The sequence below is a fragment of the Carcharhinus amblyrhynchos genome, chromosome 13 (assembly GCF_965287045.1).
Source record: "Carcharhinus amblyrhynchos chromosome 13, sCarAmb.v2.hapA, whole genome shotgun sequence".
Lineage (NCBI taxonomy): Eukaryota > Metazoa > Chordata > Chondrichthyes > Carcharhiniformes > Carcharhinidae > Carcharhinus > Carcharhinus amblyrhynchos.
Window position 1 is genome coordinate 55,771,823 of NC_137336.1, and position 17,434 is coordinate 55,789,256.

The following is a 17,434-nucleotide window of genomic DNA, read 5'->3' on the forward strand; positions in this document are numbered from 1 at the left end:
GGAAAGATCTGTTAAACAAACCCAAAATGGATAGCATCACAGAGCTACTCAAGGAAAAATGAAACTTTGAAGCAATCTTCGCAAGTCAACAGTCCTTAAAAGTACTAACCTGATTATTGACGTATTCACCCACCACTTAAACTTAAACTTAAGCCTTCTGCATACCCCAAGGAAATGCCCAGCTTTCCAGCAATTTTGCAAGGCATGTAGCAGAAAGGGCCATTAGTAACAGTAATTCACTAGAGCAAAGGCTGATGCAGTTACAAAGAGCTATGCACTGATATAAACAGATTGTACATAATGGGTACATTCAAGCAATGAGAATGACCATCCTGTATCTCAGAATCATTTGCGTGAGGTGACTGACAAACCATAAAGTGATGATGATGTCCACGAGATTAAGAACAGTGAACACACATTTCATGAATGACCTGGATCGATGGTGAGCAAAGAAAAGACAATGAATTGGAGAGACTGGCAAAATGGTACTTTTTTCTCATTAACTGTCTGTAAGCAAAAGGTGATTTGAATTATTTTTGAAGTATGCAGTGGCATGTTTTTCCAAGCCCTCAGTTTGTGTGATCCAATTTTCTAATAACTCACAGCATAATTGGCTTATGATTAACTCAGAAGGTTAGTTCATTTACATTCAAAATACAGGAGAGTAGTGTTCACAATGTCATACTCCACTACATGCACACACAGAAAGGGGGATAGAAGAAAGAAAGTTTTACAACTATAGATAATAGTAAAAGAACCACTGAAATGAATATTAGTTCATGTGATCTTCAGATTCCAAGAAGTCAAAGTCCAGAGGGTGTTCTCTTCATGGCAGAGTTCAGCCTTGATGAGTTTCTGTGAATCTTGTGAAAAACATAGTACCATTACATTTGAAGTTTTTGTCAAGATTCAAATCGATAATGCAGAAAGATGGCAACTATTTGTTATTGACCAAGATTGACACAGGGCAAGTTCCAACATACTACCCCTATGAATTTTAAAAGACATGCATTCACAAACATCTAACAGTCCATTCATTCCACCCATAGGATCTATACTCCTGGATTGCAAGTACAGATAATCTTTCTAGATATCACAAATGTTCTACATTGTGGAGATTAAAAACCCAGTAATTATAAATCTACTAGTGTGCCATGACCTCATAGTAACAACATGTGGAATTAGTCAGACTTTATTCAGCAGGTAAACCTCAGAATCTACAGCTGTTGTCTCAGTTCTTGACCTAACAGTGAAATATCTGAAGTGTTTTGACAAAACTGGCAGTTCCAAGAAAACTGTAACATTGTGCTTGCCGGAGAATGCAAGTCTGTCAATTGATCTGGTACATTTAGAGCATAAGAAGAAGTAAGCACTTCAGCCCCTCAAGCCTAGTCTGCTATTCAATCCGATTGTGGCTGATATTTGTCTTGGCCTCAACTCCATTCTCTTGCCTATTCTCCTCTCAACTTCCTCTAATGCAACTACATCCTTCCTCAAATAAGGGGACCAAAACTGTACAGAATACTTCAACTGCAGTCTCACTAATGCATTGTACAGTTGCAGCAACCCTTCTGTACTTTCATACTCTATTCTTTCAGGAATAAATGCCAAAACTGCCTTCCTTATTACCTGCTATATCTGCACACTAGTTTTTATGTGATTCATGTATGAGGATACTCAGATCCCTCTACACTGAGTGTCTGAAGTTTGTCTCCATTTAGGTAATAAGTTGCCTTTCTATTTTCCTGACCAAAATGAATAACCTCATACTTATCCACATTAAACACTATCTGACAAATCTTGGCCCAATTACCCAACCTATCCATATCCATTTGTAAACTTATTTCTTTATTGTAATTTACTATCCTACCTATTTTAGTGCCATTGGTAAATTTGGCTCGCTATCTTCTAATCCTGCATCCAAGAGATTAATATAGATTGGAAATAGTTGGGCCCCAAGAATCAAACCCTGTAGCACCCCACTAGTTACATTTTGCCACCCAGAAAAGGACCCATTTATCTAGACTGTCTGTTTTCTATCAGTTAACCAGTCCTCTACCCAAGCTAATAAATTGCCCCTTCCCCCATGTATTTTTACCTTGTGCACGGATCTTTTGTGCACTGCAAATGCCAGCAGTTACAAGAAGAAACAGCAAGAGATTCACATTACAGAAACAGTGGAAGTTGATCACCAAAGGTCGACCTGATTCAATTCAGCATGCCCACAAACACGAGACCATTTTGATCTTACGTAGATGAGCTAGGCATTTTCTGGGCTGTCAGTTTTAAAGGCAGGCAGGTCATCATACCAGAATCTTTGTGACCTGATTTTCTTCAACATCTTCATCACTCACATATAGGCATACATAGTTGAAGAAGACTTGTGAGAGAGACAGTCTATTGGCTGGGTATGAATACAGACATTGATGTCATCATCAAGAAGGGTGAGACATGTCAAGAGCCTATGCCAAGTCAGCACAATGAACCATTGATTCTATATGAAGTTCCTACTCATCTTTGGTCCAAAATCGCCTCTGACCTTTTTCATGTCCATGGAACTGACTTCATCAGTCATTGTTGACAACTTTATCAAGTACCCCATTGTTCAACAATTTCACATTGTGTAAATCACAACCATTTGGCATACTTTTAAATGCTGTTTTCAGTTTATTTGTTGTGCTGAGAGAAATCATAACTTATAATTTATTGGTAAGCCACTTCAGGATATGTATGAGAAGTGGAATATTGCTTTCTTCTGCCTACTTGCCTACTTCTGCTCATTACTCTCTATCTAACAGCTCATGAATGATTTGCATGGTGAAATGCCAAATTCTCAAATGTAGACAAATCAAGCAAAATCTACACATTGCAATGTTACATTTGAGAGGGACACCTTTAAGTGCAACTATTACATCAATTGCAGAGTTCATGTCTAGCAGACCAATGCATAACAATTTACCTCCTCCTATCCATTCTACTCTCTCAGAAACTAGACAGCAACTTCTAAAACTGCAAGAAACAATCACCAATGTGCACATAAAAATGCAGGTATACAGCTGCCAAGTTTAGAGTTGGGGCAACAAGTTCATATCCAGAATTCCAAAAAAGGTATGTGGCAATCAAAAGGTTATTAATTAGTGTCATAAGTAGGCTTATATTAACACTGCAATGAAGTTACTGTGAAAATCCCCTAGTTGTCACACTCCAACATCTGTTCAGGTACACTGAGGGAGAATTTAGCATGGCCAATGCATCTGACCAGCATGTCTTTCAGAGTGTGGGAGGAACCCAGAGCACCCAGAGAAAACATGGGGAGAACTTGCAGACTCCGCACAATGATCCAAGCCAGGAATTGAACCTGGGTCCCTGGCGCTGTGAGATAATAGTGCTAACCACTGTTTGTTCAGAACCATGGTTTTAAAAAGTCATTACACAAAGTGGCTTGTAAAACTGAGGCATAACTAAAGACAAATCAGTTTCATTTTGATTCCTCAACCACCATACAGTCCTGTTGCCTCTAGGATTAGATCCCAAATGCAACTGGGAACATCATCAAATAATGACAACCCCACAGATCATTGAGAGCCATTAAACAAACCTCCAGATAAAGTTACCTTCACAAGATCTGAGTGTACCAAGAGATTATCTCTATACCTTAGGCAATAATAGATTCACTAGTCCTGTGTAATGTATTCACCTATGTAACTAAACATGAACACTTCTTTGGAAGGGGGGATATATCTTTAAAAATATGCCCTTAAGGGATAGCAGCATGCCATCGTAAGAAAGGAAGAGTGTCATGTGATGCAGTCTCAGTTTCACTTTTGGATGTGAGCAGTACACAACACAACTCTGATGCCTTCAAACTTTCTACCTTTGCATAAGTGTTCTCAGGTGCCTTGTCTCTATGAATGAATCCACGACAATTTTACCTAATAGATTATGAGTGATTAGTGCCTTCATATCATTTGAAAAAAACTCAACTGTAGTGGTCATGTACACATGAACAGTCATCCATGGTATTGGTAATCTGCTGATTTGTAGTTATGAGGCTACATGCGTCTTTCTGAAGCAGAGGTCTGAAACATAGGTCTCCTCTGATTAGTAATACTGACCTTTGAGGAAACAGATTGAATCACCCACATGCTGTTACAAAAATGTGACAAAGCCATCTTTTTTGGCATGGAACCAATTTAAATATTTTTATAGGTTTAATGAGGCTAATGTTGACCACCACATTTATTTCCAAAATCCTAGTTTTTCTGAATGAGATGCTTTCTCAGATGAAGGCAAAAATTCTCACCCGTTTATCCATTACCTTATTCCACCAAAATAAATAAACTCATTGTTAACTGTAGGGACCTTAGTAAGTGAAAATAGGCTGCTGAGTTTGCCTACAAATTCTAAATTATATACAAAGAAATTGGGTGAGTTACATGGAAGCATGTTCATTAGTCACCACCTACAGTTTAGTCAGAGTCTTTAACGCAGCTTGGTAGAATGGTGTGTCACACACACACACTGCTGTCCAGGGAGGTGATAGGAGCAGGTACAATAGCAACATTTAAGGGGCAACTGGATGAATACATGAATAGGATGGGAATGGAAGGATACAGACTTGGTAAGGGCATATGGTTTAGTTTAGGCAGATATTATGATCAGTGCAGGCTTGGCGGGCTGAAAGGCCTGTTCCTGTGCTGTTCTGTTCTTTGTTCTTTGTACAAATCAAGAGTGAGTACACTTCAACACTGACACGTTAGCTTTGGAATTTTCTGATATGAAAGGTACTATATTTTATTCAACTTCTTTCTCAGACTTTTTGCAATTTTGTAACCCTTATTGTAATCCAATTTTGTAACCCTCATTGAACAACAGTTCTGCAACTCAAGTGCTTTTTTGTTTAAACAAAGGTATGCAGCAGATGTCCTTGTATTGGGAGAGAAAAGTTGAATTCAGGCAGCGTGTAATTTTAATGTAATTATTAAAATTTAATACTGATGGACATAAAACACAAATCGAACTAATGGTTGAGGAGAGAAGAGCAGAAGATCCAATTTAAGTAATGCATATTTTATAATGCAGTAAACTGACATACTTTACCATGTAAATATAAAGTGGAGGAGTGCACTGTGTTCAGTTCCATTCACAAAACCTCAAATGATGAAGCGATCCATACCCCCATGCATCTTAGACTGATACATGGCAAGAAACAGTCATGTTTCATAAGTGCCATAAATAACCATCTTCAACAAGAGAGAATTTAAAATTCTCCTCGACATTCAACTGCTTCACTATCCCTGAATCCCTGACTATCAACATCATGGGAATCACCATTCAGCAGAAACATAACTGGACCAGCCATATAAATACTGTTGCTACAAAAACAAGTCAGACCCTGGGAATTCTGTGACAAGTAGCTTATGTCCTGACTCCTCAAAGCCTGTCTATCATCTATAGGGCACATGTCAGGGATGTGAGGGAATACTGTCCACTTGCCTGGATGAGTGCAGTTCCAATAGTCAAGAAACTTGACACCATTCAGCTTGCTCAATTAGCATCCATCCACTACCTTAAACATTCACTCCGTACATTATCAGCACATGGAAGCAGCAGTATTTACAATCTATAAGATGTACTGCAGCAACTCACCAAGGCTCCATCAACAGTACATTACAAACCTGCACCCTCTATCACCTAGAAGTACAAGGGTAGCAGGAACATGCGAGTATCATCACCTGCAAGTTTCGCTTGAGATCACACACCATCCTGACTCAGTAATATGTCGACACTCCTTCCTGTCACAGGGTCAAAAACCAATGAACTCCCTGATTAACGGAACTATGAATGTACTTACAGTACATGGAAAGCAGTGGTTCTGAAAGGAGATTCATCTCCCAGTTCTCAATGGCAATTAGGGATGAGCAATAAATGCTGGCCTTGCCAGCAACACCCACATTGGAGAAATTTAAAAAAACATATGATTATGAATATGTCATGTTCAGATCATGACTCATAGGCTGAAACCAACATGATTTAAGCTCTTTACTTACACCAGGTTGAGATTTTAACATAATGGACAGAATTCTCCCAAAAAAATTCAAAGTCCCAAATTTGCAGGAAAATGGGAGTAAATCACGTTGGTTTCTTTGGCGCGATTTCCAGAATGAATCTCTGACACTCTGTGCATCAAAGAGTTCCTCAGTGTGATTTACTCTGAAAATCTGTGAGCAGGGAATATGCCAGCAGCTTTGTGTTGAGTAGGTCAATGCGTAGGCAGTGACAGCCAATCGCTGGCCAGCCCCGCAACCCTCCAATTGCTAGCCTACACCCCCCCCCCCCCCCCCCCCCCCCCCCCACCCCGATCGCTGGCCTCCCGGATTTCCCTGACCAGCCCCAGTTTCCCAGCTCCCCACTGGACAGCTCCAATCTCCCGATCCTCTCTCTTCCTTGCTCCACCCACCCTGACATCCTGTCCACATACCCCCACCACTGCAGTCCTGACCGCGCCTCCCCCCTCCTACCGCCCCCCCCCCCCCCCCCACCCACCCACCCCGGCCTCCAGCAGCCCCCTCCCTCACCCCGTCCTGGATGGCCAGCTCCGATTGCCGTCGTCCCTCCCTCTGCCTGCGATCCCAATACTGAGTAGCAGTGGGACACTCCACCTTCACTGATTACCCCCCCAAATAGGCCCTGTCCCAATAAGCCCTGGCCTCTGGTCCTGCTCTCTTGGCACTGCCCAATGCCCAGTGGGAGTGCCTGGGTGACCCTTGGATATTGCTAGTTTGCCCCTTGGGCATTGTCAAGGCACTAGGCTGGCATTACCCCAGGGGTCCTTAACCCCCTGACTTTGTTGGGAAGCCTCAATGGCCTCTGTTCTCTCCAGTGGGGTCAGGTTACCTGTTACCGAATAGTAAATCCCGCTGGAGGGAACCACTCCCAGCAAAGGGCCGGGGGGGGTGGGGGGGGGGGGGGTGCGCGGTGGGGGGTGCGCTGTTGGGGCAGATGCTAGGAGGCCCGGAGACTTCAGTCCCAGGCCCGCTAATGAAATGGAAATGCTGATTTCCATATTGCAATCAGTGCTGTGCCGATTTCCAGTGTGAAGCTGGAAATCTTAGCCAGGGAGATTTGCAGACGCCATAGCACCCAGCGGGAAGCCTGCCAAACAGCCCCCAAAATGATTGCACATGTTACACAAATCCATGTGAAATCCATTAAAATTATTGGTTTCTTTCTTCAATGTTAACTGCTTCAGTATGTAAAAAGAACCCTTGTTTCATTGCATTATATCAATGCATTATTCTACATAAATACACTGGAAATAGATGTATGTGAAACATTTATATGGTGCAATTAAATTCATAATGTAATTGAAAGGAATTAAGCTACATTTCTCATGCATATGTAAATGAATACACGAGTCACAGGAAAGAAGAGTACAACATTGACTGAACATTTCTAAGTCTTTCACAGCTGTATCCAAGATGGTGAACAACCACTATACTGAAGGGTACCATCTACATATGTGAAACATTGGCTTTTGCCATGTATGTACACCCCAAGCACAATACTTCATGAAGAAGGGCATGATGATGTTGGGAGGACTTCTCAATGTCATTGCGCCGACTTGTGATACTTTGGTCAGGACGCCCACATGGAAATTGAAAGCTCACCTGCCAATAATTAAAGGGTTAATGAAGGCCATTAAAGCTCCACTTGACAGTGATTTTGAGTGGCCTGTGCATACTTACGCTCAGCGTACAAGCCAATCAGCCAGACGCCCTTCAAGTATTTCATTCATTCTACATCGAGGGTGGGATAAAAGACTCAGAAGATGTTGGAGAGGTGAGAAATAAAGTTGAGTTGAGTTTGTAATTGTATTATAGATCATTTTTTGAATACTTCAGTTCATTTGGACAGTTCTCTGAGGTTCAACATGTGTAGTGGCTTTCTGCAGACAGGCCCATTCATTTCTGAAATCTGTTTTATTTGAACCTCCCTGCTCGCCAGAGATGGATGGCATTCCAGCTAAGTCACTAGGTGCCTCATCCATTTCCCACATTGGCAGATACCTTATGAGATTACTGACAACGTGTGAGCTCGCAGATCTGACGACAACCCCAGAAAGCCCAGATTGAGTTCCTGGGAGTTGCCGCTCCATGAGAGTTGCCATTCTATGAAGGAAGCTGTGCATTCTAAGCTTTAGGCCAATGCAATGTTCACACTCCACGTGAACTCCTCCAACTCTGCGATCATGACACACAGACCCTCAGGGATCTTTGCCAGATCTTCATGTTCATCCCGCTGGTCTTCCAGAATCTGTCACCTGATGGACAACTCCAGAGGCTCATTATCTACCTTGCGCCCAGCATTATCCTGTTCTCCAGCAATCCTCTGACTGCCAGTGCCCTGGGGACTCTGTGCCTTTGCGAGGTCCTCATATTGATGTGATGTACCTTCCACAGTATTCACTACCATATGCTCCACAAAACTTATGCCCACCAATGTGCCTGTATCTGCATTGGTGCATGGTGCAGAGGAAGGATGGGACACAGATGCATCTGGGTACAGGTCATGCTCTGATGTCAAGGGAAGGTGGTTCTTCATTGGTCTAATATCTAGAACTAGATTATGAATTCTTTTCTCCTGTAAGGTTAAAATGTTTCATGGTTCCCTCCACTCTACTTATGAGAACATACCAGCCACCCCCTTCTCCTTCCCAAGATGCAGATACAGGTGTCCATCACACTGCAGCACTTCATGGCTATATTCATGTAGCCATTCCTTATGGGCACTAAAGATGTGCCAAATTAAATTTAGCATTACATACCCATGAGCCCAAACAAGTGGAGTCATACAGAGTCACATCTCTCCACAGTTATATATGGAACTAAGACTCAGCCAGACATACCACAGAAAGTCATTAAACCTCTTCTTGCTCTGCATCCAGGCCCCTCACACTACTGCTGACCAGATTTCCGCCTCAATCCATGCAGTGTGGACTATGATGTGGTGGCCTCCACTTGCCATCTCATTGCAGCAATATCTCCTATTGGGCACTGACTGTCTCCAGGAGAACCCACAGGCACTCAGCTGAAAACTGGTGGGGCAACTAACTCCATTTCCACCTCACCTGACATGAGCTCTGGATGTAGATGACGAACTCCAACAACATTTTGCAGCATTGGATCTCTGACCCATGGAAATTCTTAGCAGTGCTCTGAAGCAAATGCACAACAATTGTGAGCCTTCTAAGAGCTCGTTATAAACCCTCGGCCTTCACCTTGAAACATCCCAGCAGTCTTTCCCTGCCCCCCGACCATGAGTTGTCTCGGCATGCTTTTTACACTGGCCAACTAGCCACTGGACTGCGTGAAATCATTGTCAGAAACCAATCACGGCGGAAATAGATTTCACATCCGCTTCTTGACAAATCAATTATGCTTGTCTGACAAACTTAAAATTCATTAAGTGAGCAGGCTTTCAGCATGTTTTGCACCCAAAGGGTCTTGTACATTGTGCTGGAACAGTTATGCAGATGTAATGGCAAATTTTGCAGCTTATGTGTTTCATGACATTGAAAAACTGAACATTCATGTTTTAAAATTGTTTTAGCATGCAACTTTTTTGGAATTCGTGAAAGATTCAAGTGGTAAATAATTATCTTGATCAGAGGAGCTGGTCTTGTAATTTTCACTTCTGGTGGCTCTTGATGTGCCACAGATTTCCTTTGAGTCTAACTTAATCTAAGTGAAAACCATAAGGACTGATATTCCTCCACCAGTTTTAGCTGATTCTTCTGTTAGATGCTGTCTTCTACAGCTGGAGGTGAAATAGGTGAAGGCATGAAGGCAAGTGAATATGTGTATAGTTTCAGCATTTAGTGCATAAGTTGAGAGAAGAAAGGACAACTAGGGAGTTGCAAGGTGGGGAAGTAACTAACTCGAGTAAATTGAGGAAGGTGAGCAGTTGCAAGTTTTGCAATTGGCAGCAGTTATGAAGATCATGGCATGAGTGAAAACAGTGATAGTAATAAGCAGCAGGTGAGTCTTAAATGAGTGGTGCAGGGAGCCCTTTTGAATGATGTTTAATGGCATGTTCTGTGGCAGTGACTGCTCTGAATGTGGGAAGAGGGAGAAGAGGGACAGCAAACAGTTACAAGAAATGGGAATAGGTGTACTGTACTCACATTTGTTGGGCTTGTCAGGTTAGTAAATCTCTCATGGCATGTATCCGTGTACTTGGAAAGATGATTTTGCTTCCAGTCATGTTTTCTTCACCTGCACTTGGGCACTTCCTTCCCATATTATAAAATAAACATGTTTCCCCTTGACCCTTCACCTCCACCTTGGCATTAGAAAATCTGGGACTACTTTTCCCCTCCTTGCAGCCATCCCAAAAGAACAAAGAAAACAAAGAAAATTACAGCATAGGAACACGCCTTTTGGCCCTCCAAGCCTGCACCAACCACCAAAACTCCAGTAGCTTCAGAATTCAAAGTAGGCAAACTCTGCATGGATGAAAACTTCCATTTAAAAGATGCATTCACCTTTTAAAAACAATGGTTCAAGCCTTTCAACAGACCTGATGCAAGTCAGGAAAGGAGGCAGTATGCTGTTGCCTTGATCACTTGGCTAGCTCACTCAATATATGTCACTGAGGCCCAGTATTTGAAATTAGTTGACAGTGTTCATACCCCTCCCAGGAGAACTGATCTGAGAGTTTTCTTCATTTCTGGAACCATTCTCATGAATCTTTTCTGCAATCTCTCCAATGTCTTAACACCTTTCCTAAAACATAGTATACAAAATTGGATGCCATACTCCAATTGAGGTCAAACCGTTGTCCTATGTAAGTTCATTATAACCTCCTTGCCCTTGTACTCAATGCCCCTATTAATAAAGCCTATGATACTATACGTTTATTAACCATGGTCTTAATATGTCTTGCAACTTTCAATGACTTATGCACCCTCATTCCACATTTCTTTGCATTGAACTTTACCTCAGCACGGACTTGGCACAGTCTGTGTCCCACTGTACTAATGTCCCTCTCTGACACTGAGACTTATAGAACATAAAACATAAAAACAGTACAGCAAAGGAACAAACCCTTCAGCTCATGATGTTGTGCCGAATATGATGCCAGATTAAACTAATTCCTTTTGCCTGCCCTTGGTCATATCCCTCTATTCCTTACATATTCACGTGCCTATCTAAATGCTCCTATCATATATGTCTCCACCTCCAACACTGGCAGCACGTTCCAGACAGCTACCACTCATTGTGTAAAAACCTGGCCCCTCACATCTCTTTCAAACTTTCCCCCTCTCACTTTAAGTACATGCCCCTTAGTTTTAGACATATCAACTCTAGGAAAGATTCTGACTGTCAACCCTACCTATGCCTCTCATAATTTTATAGACTTCTAGCAAGTCTCCCTTCAGCCTCTGCCTCTTCAGAGAAAAACAGCCTTATTTACCCAGCCTCTCCTTATAGCTCATACCCTCTAATCCAGGCAGAATCCTGGTAAACCTCTTCTGCACCCTCTTCAAAGCCTTCACATTTTTCCTGTAATGTGGCAATCAGAATTGAATGCAATGCTCTTAAGTGTGGCCAAACCAAAGTTTTATAAAGTATGACATGACATCCTAACTCTACTTTTGTACTCAACGCACCGACCAACAAAGACAAACATGCCATATGCTTTCTTTACCACCCTATCTATTTGTATGGCCACTTGCAGGGAGCTCTGAGCTTGAACCCCAAGATCTTTCTGCATATCAATGCAGTTTAGGATTCTGCCATTAACTTATCCTTAACATCCGATCTCCTAAAGTGTAGCACCTCATACTTGTCTGGATTAAACTCCATCTGCCATTTTTCCACCCATATCTGCAACTGATCCGTATCCTTTGACAACCTTCTACACTATCCACAACTCCACCTGCCCTTGTGTTGTCCGCAAACTTACTAACTCACCCATCTACATTTTCATTCAAGTTTTTACATATACCATAAATAGCAGAAGTCCCAATATGGATCCCTGTGGAACATCACTAGTCATGGACCTCAAGCCATATTCCCATTCCAGGAACCATAGCAGCATTTTGTCTGAATTTAGACATTTTATTCTTTACCAATTCTGTAAGAGTTATACTATTTATTATTTGACATTATAGAGAATTAGTTGAACAGGTTTTCCGAGATTAAGCGATGAACAAGGTAAGTTTATGGAAACTATTTCCCATTTAAGAAGAAACTAGATCAATTGCAACCACCATTCATCCATCACACACATTTATCTAGGCTCACTCCTTCACTGGTACAGAAGGCAGAGTATGACAATTGGCTTATGAGATTTCTACAGTTCATGAAAAATAAAAAAGAGTTGTTCCTTGGCTGACCTCAATGTGGTGATTTCACTTTGCATGATTTTGTTCTGTTGTCTTCCTGGACATAGTTGTGTGGAGCAGATTTCCACATTTTCCCCCAAAAGGTCTTGGTTCGCATTATATTTCCCTTCTTGGGCTGGTTATTATACAAAATCAGGCTCAATACTTCCAAAAACGGGTGTGAAGCAGAGAAGCGAACAGCTTCCGCAGCCTGTTCACCGCCATTATTTTGTTCCTTTCTCTCTCTCTCTCCTGTTTGCCAAGCAATCCTTAAAAGTATCTTGCTGGCTGTATGTGCAGAGAAATTCTATTTGTTTATGCCTGCTGCAGTTAATATTTCAGTACAAGCAATTGCATTTTGATGACCTTTTTTAAAGACATTTTAAAAGTCTCAGGATGGTACAAAGCTAATGGAGAATTGGATCTTTCATGCTCCCCAGAGAATTGAGTGTTTTTTTCCTTTCATTCTACTTGTTGTAATACTCTGGGCGATTGTCATTGTCTTTAAGTTCCAGTTTCTTTTACAGTTCAGCCAGAAAAAAAATTTATAAATTGTACCTTTAAAAAGGACATCCTCGTGATACTCTTTTATCAAAGCTAAAGCACTCATCACGCATTATGATGACAGACTTTGATTATGTTGCAAAAATAATAAATTGTAGGTTAATTTTGTTCCCCTAAGGAGAAAATAGAGAGGGTGAAATGCTTTGGTTGCCAGTTTGTGGAATCCAATCCAGGTGTAAGAAAACACTCCTTAATAAGTGCGATAACAGGTTCCCATAAGCAAAAAACTTTTATCATGCTGTTTTCTTCATGAACAGCTGTGAGCAAAGAAACTCTTGCAAAAAAACAGAAAGTGATATGAAGATTTTTTTTGGTATCTTGAGGAAATTTTGCATAACCTGTAGATGCTTTTTAGAAGTTGGAAGGAAATTATTTTATGATGTCACTGCTTTATTTTACCTTGGTTAATTTGGTCAGTTCATTGAATTTAGTTGGCACTAAAACAGTGTTAACAAAACTGGTATTCATTGTAACATTCACTTCCTTCCAGCTCCTTATTGCTGATATCAATCCCTACATGCTGAATATCTGTTGTCTTACATCTTATTTTTGGTTGGTGAAATCTCCACAGAGAAGTCAGAAAACTTGAAGCTCAGGGCTCTGGTATAGCATCCTTATTCATGCTTCCTCCCTTTGTTCTCAGTAGTTCAAGATCTTACTCCATGATAATGTTTTGAAGGTGCAGTCTTTGACCTAATTGCTGCAGCAAGCCATGTTATCTTTTCTTCTAAAGATAGGCTCCCAATAGAAATCACAAATAAAGTTGGGGGAACATTCTTTTGGATATCAAAATTAACCTGATCAAGAAAACATTTCAGGATCAGGGTGAGGTCTCAATGGAGGCCAGCAGCAGTCCTAATGTATTTTCAGTGGCTATCTCAGATGCAAAATCCAGTCCAATATGTTCCAGTGAGTTTTAGAAAGCTCAATCTCTGTTTGAAAGCCAAGTAACACATCTGCCAAGCTGAGAATAATACTCTGTTCAAATTATTTCTGCTTAGAGTAAAGCATCAACTATTTTTGTGCAAAAAAATCAACACGCACATTTCATGCCTTTTCAATTTTATTTTCTTTTCTGATGCTTTCATATTTACATCAGATTGCTTTACAACCTGAAGGAATCAGCTCAAGGAACATAGTTTCGAGAAAATATATAAACAATAAAACAGTATTTTCCACCCAACACTTTTGTACTTAATGCACTGAAATGGTTTACACCGTAAGGAAAGTACACAGCAAATGCTTCAACAAGAATGTCTGTTTTCTTTTGCCAAGATGGATTTATAATTCTGAATTAGAATAACAATTCTACTCACTTTGTTTGTACTTTATTAGTGTGATCTGACATCTCAACTCACTTTTAACTCTCCCATAATATCTAAAAACAGCAGGGCCTGTATTTTACAACAGTAATGACAACAAAATTGTTAGTGCTTGCTATCATTACTCCACTTAAAGGGACAGCACATTGGGAGTCTGCACAAGAAACACAGAAATTCAGAAGTTGCTGTTAGGGATTTTGTGAGCTAAATGTTACATGCCTCTGGCAGAAGTTGAGTTTACCTTGGGGTCATGTAAAGTGGGGTGGGCACCCATCCGATGACTACCATCTTGCCCACTCCCAAACTAATCCACATAACCCCATTATACAGGGATGCAGGGGGTGGGGGGAAGCACAGAAATCAGGAACTTAGCAGCCATATTTAAATCAACAATTAAGGCTTATTGACTCTGATAATATACTGCCCATTTCAAATTACGTTCAGTGTGGGCAGGCCTGATTTTTATCTTAAAATGGTTAAAGGGTAGGATGGAGGGAGGTTGCCCCTTCTTCAGGAGCTGCCTTTTGCCGATTGCAGGGTGACTCCCCTTGGACTGAACACCTCTTTCCTTCTTACCGACTCCTTCCCCTAAACCCACTTCCTCCCCAGCTGTCCCTCTCCCTTTCCTCCTCTAACCCCCTTGGCCCCAGATTTATGGGGATCCTGAGGCTTGGGCTCCACTCCTGCAGTTCTGGCAGCCTCCACTGAGACTTTTGTGGTGCTCTTTGGACTGAGGGAGCAGCCAACCAATTGGATTGGCTGGCTGCTTTGGAAGGCAGAACATCTGCCCCAATGAGGAGTGGAAGTCCCATGCATCTTCTTTAATGAGCCTTGCAGGTCTTTATTGCTGCTGTTGGGTGAGTTGGCATGTAGCATGTTGGCACCCTGTTGATGTGGTTTCTGGGGGGGAGTGGGGGAGGTAGGGGGTTGGGGTGGGGTAGGGGGGAAGCGCCATGCCTTTCCCTTCTGTATTATTCCACCCTATGTTTCTCTGGAAGTTGTGCTGTTGTGGTCTAACTAGAGTCTGATCTACAACAAAGTGTAACAGGGTTTTTGATGATTTACAAACTTCATAATTACTGTGAAACACCCTCACTGGCCGAAAAGTCTAATTTTAGACAGTCATGTGATTCAAAATATCTATGTGGCCCATTTGAAAAATGAATATAAAATTCTGATGCATCTGCCAATAATCCTGCTGCTCCAACTGGTGCTGTACATTCTGATGATATTGGCATGCTATCAGAGCCATCTGTCAGTTAACCCAGAGTTCACCAACCAGAATTTGGTGCAGCCAAACAGAGTACACTACTTAATGGCAAGGCATCTGGAGGGGATCAATTTAAAAACAAAGGTTATGTTGGTCAAATTCCTATCAAAAAGCATGCGGACACAAGTGTTCTAAAATTTCATTCAAATTCCTGGAAGACATGATCAAATTGTTTTTCTTGCTATCAATGGATGTGTCAAACAAAACTGTTGCAAAAAAAAACCCATGTGATGTTTGAAAAGCATTACTATTTATTAATGCATGATTATATTATTATGTTAAAACTATATTTTGTTAGTTTATAATGTAAAGGGTTAATGATAGCTACTGAGCATGTGAGAGACAAGCTACATCATTGTGATGTCATTCAATGTCTGGGAGAGTCTTGGTCTTATTTAACCTTTGTAAGTATATAAGTAAACATGTTTTGGACAAAAGACAATTACCTCCAGTAAGGTCTCTTTTAAAGTAAGAAGCCAATGAATCCCAAGATAAAACCACAATAACAGATGGTGGCAACAGTGACTTCACCCACAACGAAACAGTAGAAAGCAGAAGGAGAAACCTCAAGTTAAACCCAGCAGCACTGCAGCTCAGCAGGCCAACCCAGCAACCACACCGGAGATGGCAAAATAATGAGGAAGCTCAATGCCTGATAGGACAAAAAGTACAGGAAAGGACAAACTTGAATCAGAGTGGGGAACGGCTACTATTTTGCCCATACCAGAAGCATTTCAGAATATAGTGGGTCTCAGGCTGGCTGAGGAGTGGCAAAATTGGCATTTCACCCCATACTGCAGTGCCTCGGGTCTTGAAAGTAATGGGAACAAAGATCAATTAGCACTTTGTAACACACTGCTGGGAATATAGCAGATGATGTGTTGGCCAGATGAAAATCGCCAGAGGGACGTAGGCTGCTCTCCTTTTTGAAAGACAGCTGACTGGTAGTGATTTAACCTGAGGATCATTACACCTCAGGGCAAGGTTGAGAAGGTATGACCTCCATGGATAACCTCAGCCAGCCACAGGAGTTGAACCCATGCTGGTGGCATATTCCGCAACATGAATCAGCCACTCAACCAACTGAGCTAACCATCCTCCCTGGAGTGTGAATGATGAGACAGCCTCTTCCATTAGAGCCTTTGACTCATATTTCAGTCTTTGTAGAAATATTGTCATTGAGAGGGTGAAATGTAATCAGCGCAGTCAAAAACAGGCTGAAGTTAAACACCCTGAAAATACGCCAACTGCCATTTTACAATGTCCCCAGGTGGTGTAAAGAAGGCCCATGGAATGTGTATGGGGAGGTGGGGAAGGGGGTGTATGGAGGGGGATGGGGGGGTGGGGTGGTGGTAGTTGGGGTGGGGGGAATGTGTGGAGAATTCCCCAATAAATTGTGCAGTGCCAAAGCTGGGGCAAGCTAGGCTATTTTATAGTGGTCTATCATTGCAGGAAATCTGTTTTTATTAGATAAGAACCATCTGTTAAAAGAACCCCCATTCAAGAGATTCAAGACCTTGACAACCAGGAAAGCACCTTCCTAGGCAAAATAAAGGAAATACAAACCAGTACTGGAGTCCTAATGTTGATGTCAATGGGCATCTGTCCAAATTCAAGCTCGACACAGAGACGGGCTGGTGTCTCAGCGTTGTCTGACAGAGTTTCATGGCTGAATAAAGTGACACCACAGACTTCCTTTTTTCAACTCCAAGATTCAGAGGGGGGATTAAGTTAAATGTTCAATGCCAGCTAGATACAGCACTAAAATATAAGGATAGAGAAATTTCTAAGACAATATAAGTTATCAAGAATGATTTATGTTGAGCAAAATAGTCTCCATGGCTCTGAACCCCCATTTAAAAGTTGGTGAATTTAGTGCAAAACACA

General features: G+C 41.5%; 1 protein-coding gene across 1 annotated transcript in view; it reads left to right on the plus strand.

Moving 5' to 3' along the window:
- The first annotated feature begins 338 nt into the window (after positions 1–338).
- The window catches only part of dbn1 (drebrin 1), a 218,756-nt gene continuing 201,660 nt past the window's right edge, over positions 339–17,434 (plus strand). Inside the window, exon 1 of the mRNA XM_080201122.1 lies at positions 339–442. Within this exon, the coding sequence (XP_080057248.1) occupies positions 381–442 (62 nt within the window). The 5' untranslated portion in view covers positions 339–380. The remainder of the gene's footprint in view (positions 443–17,434) is intronic.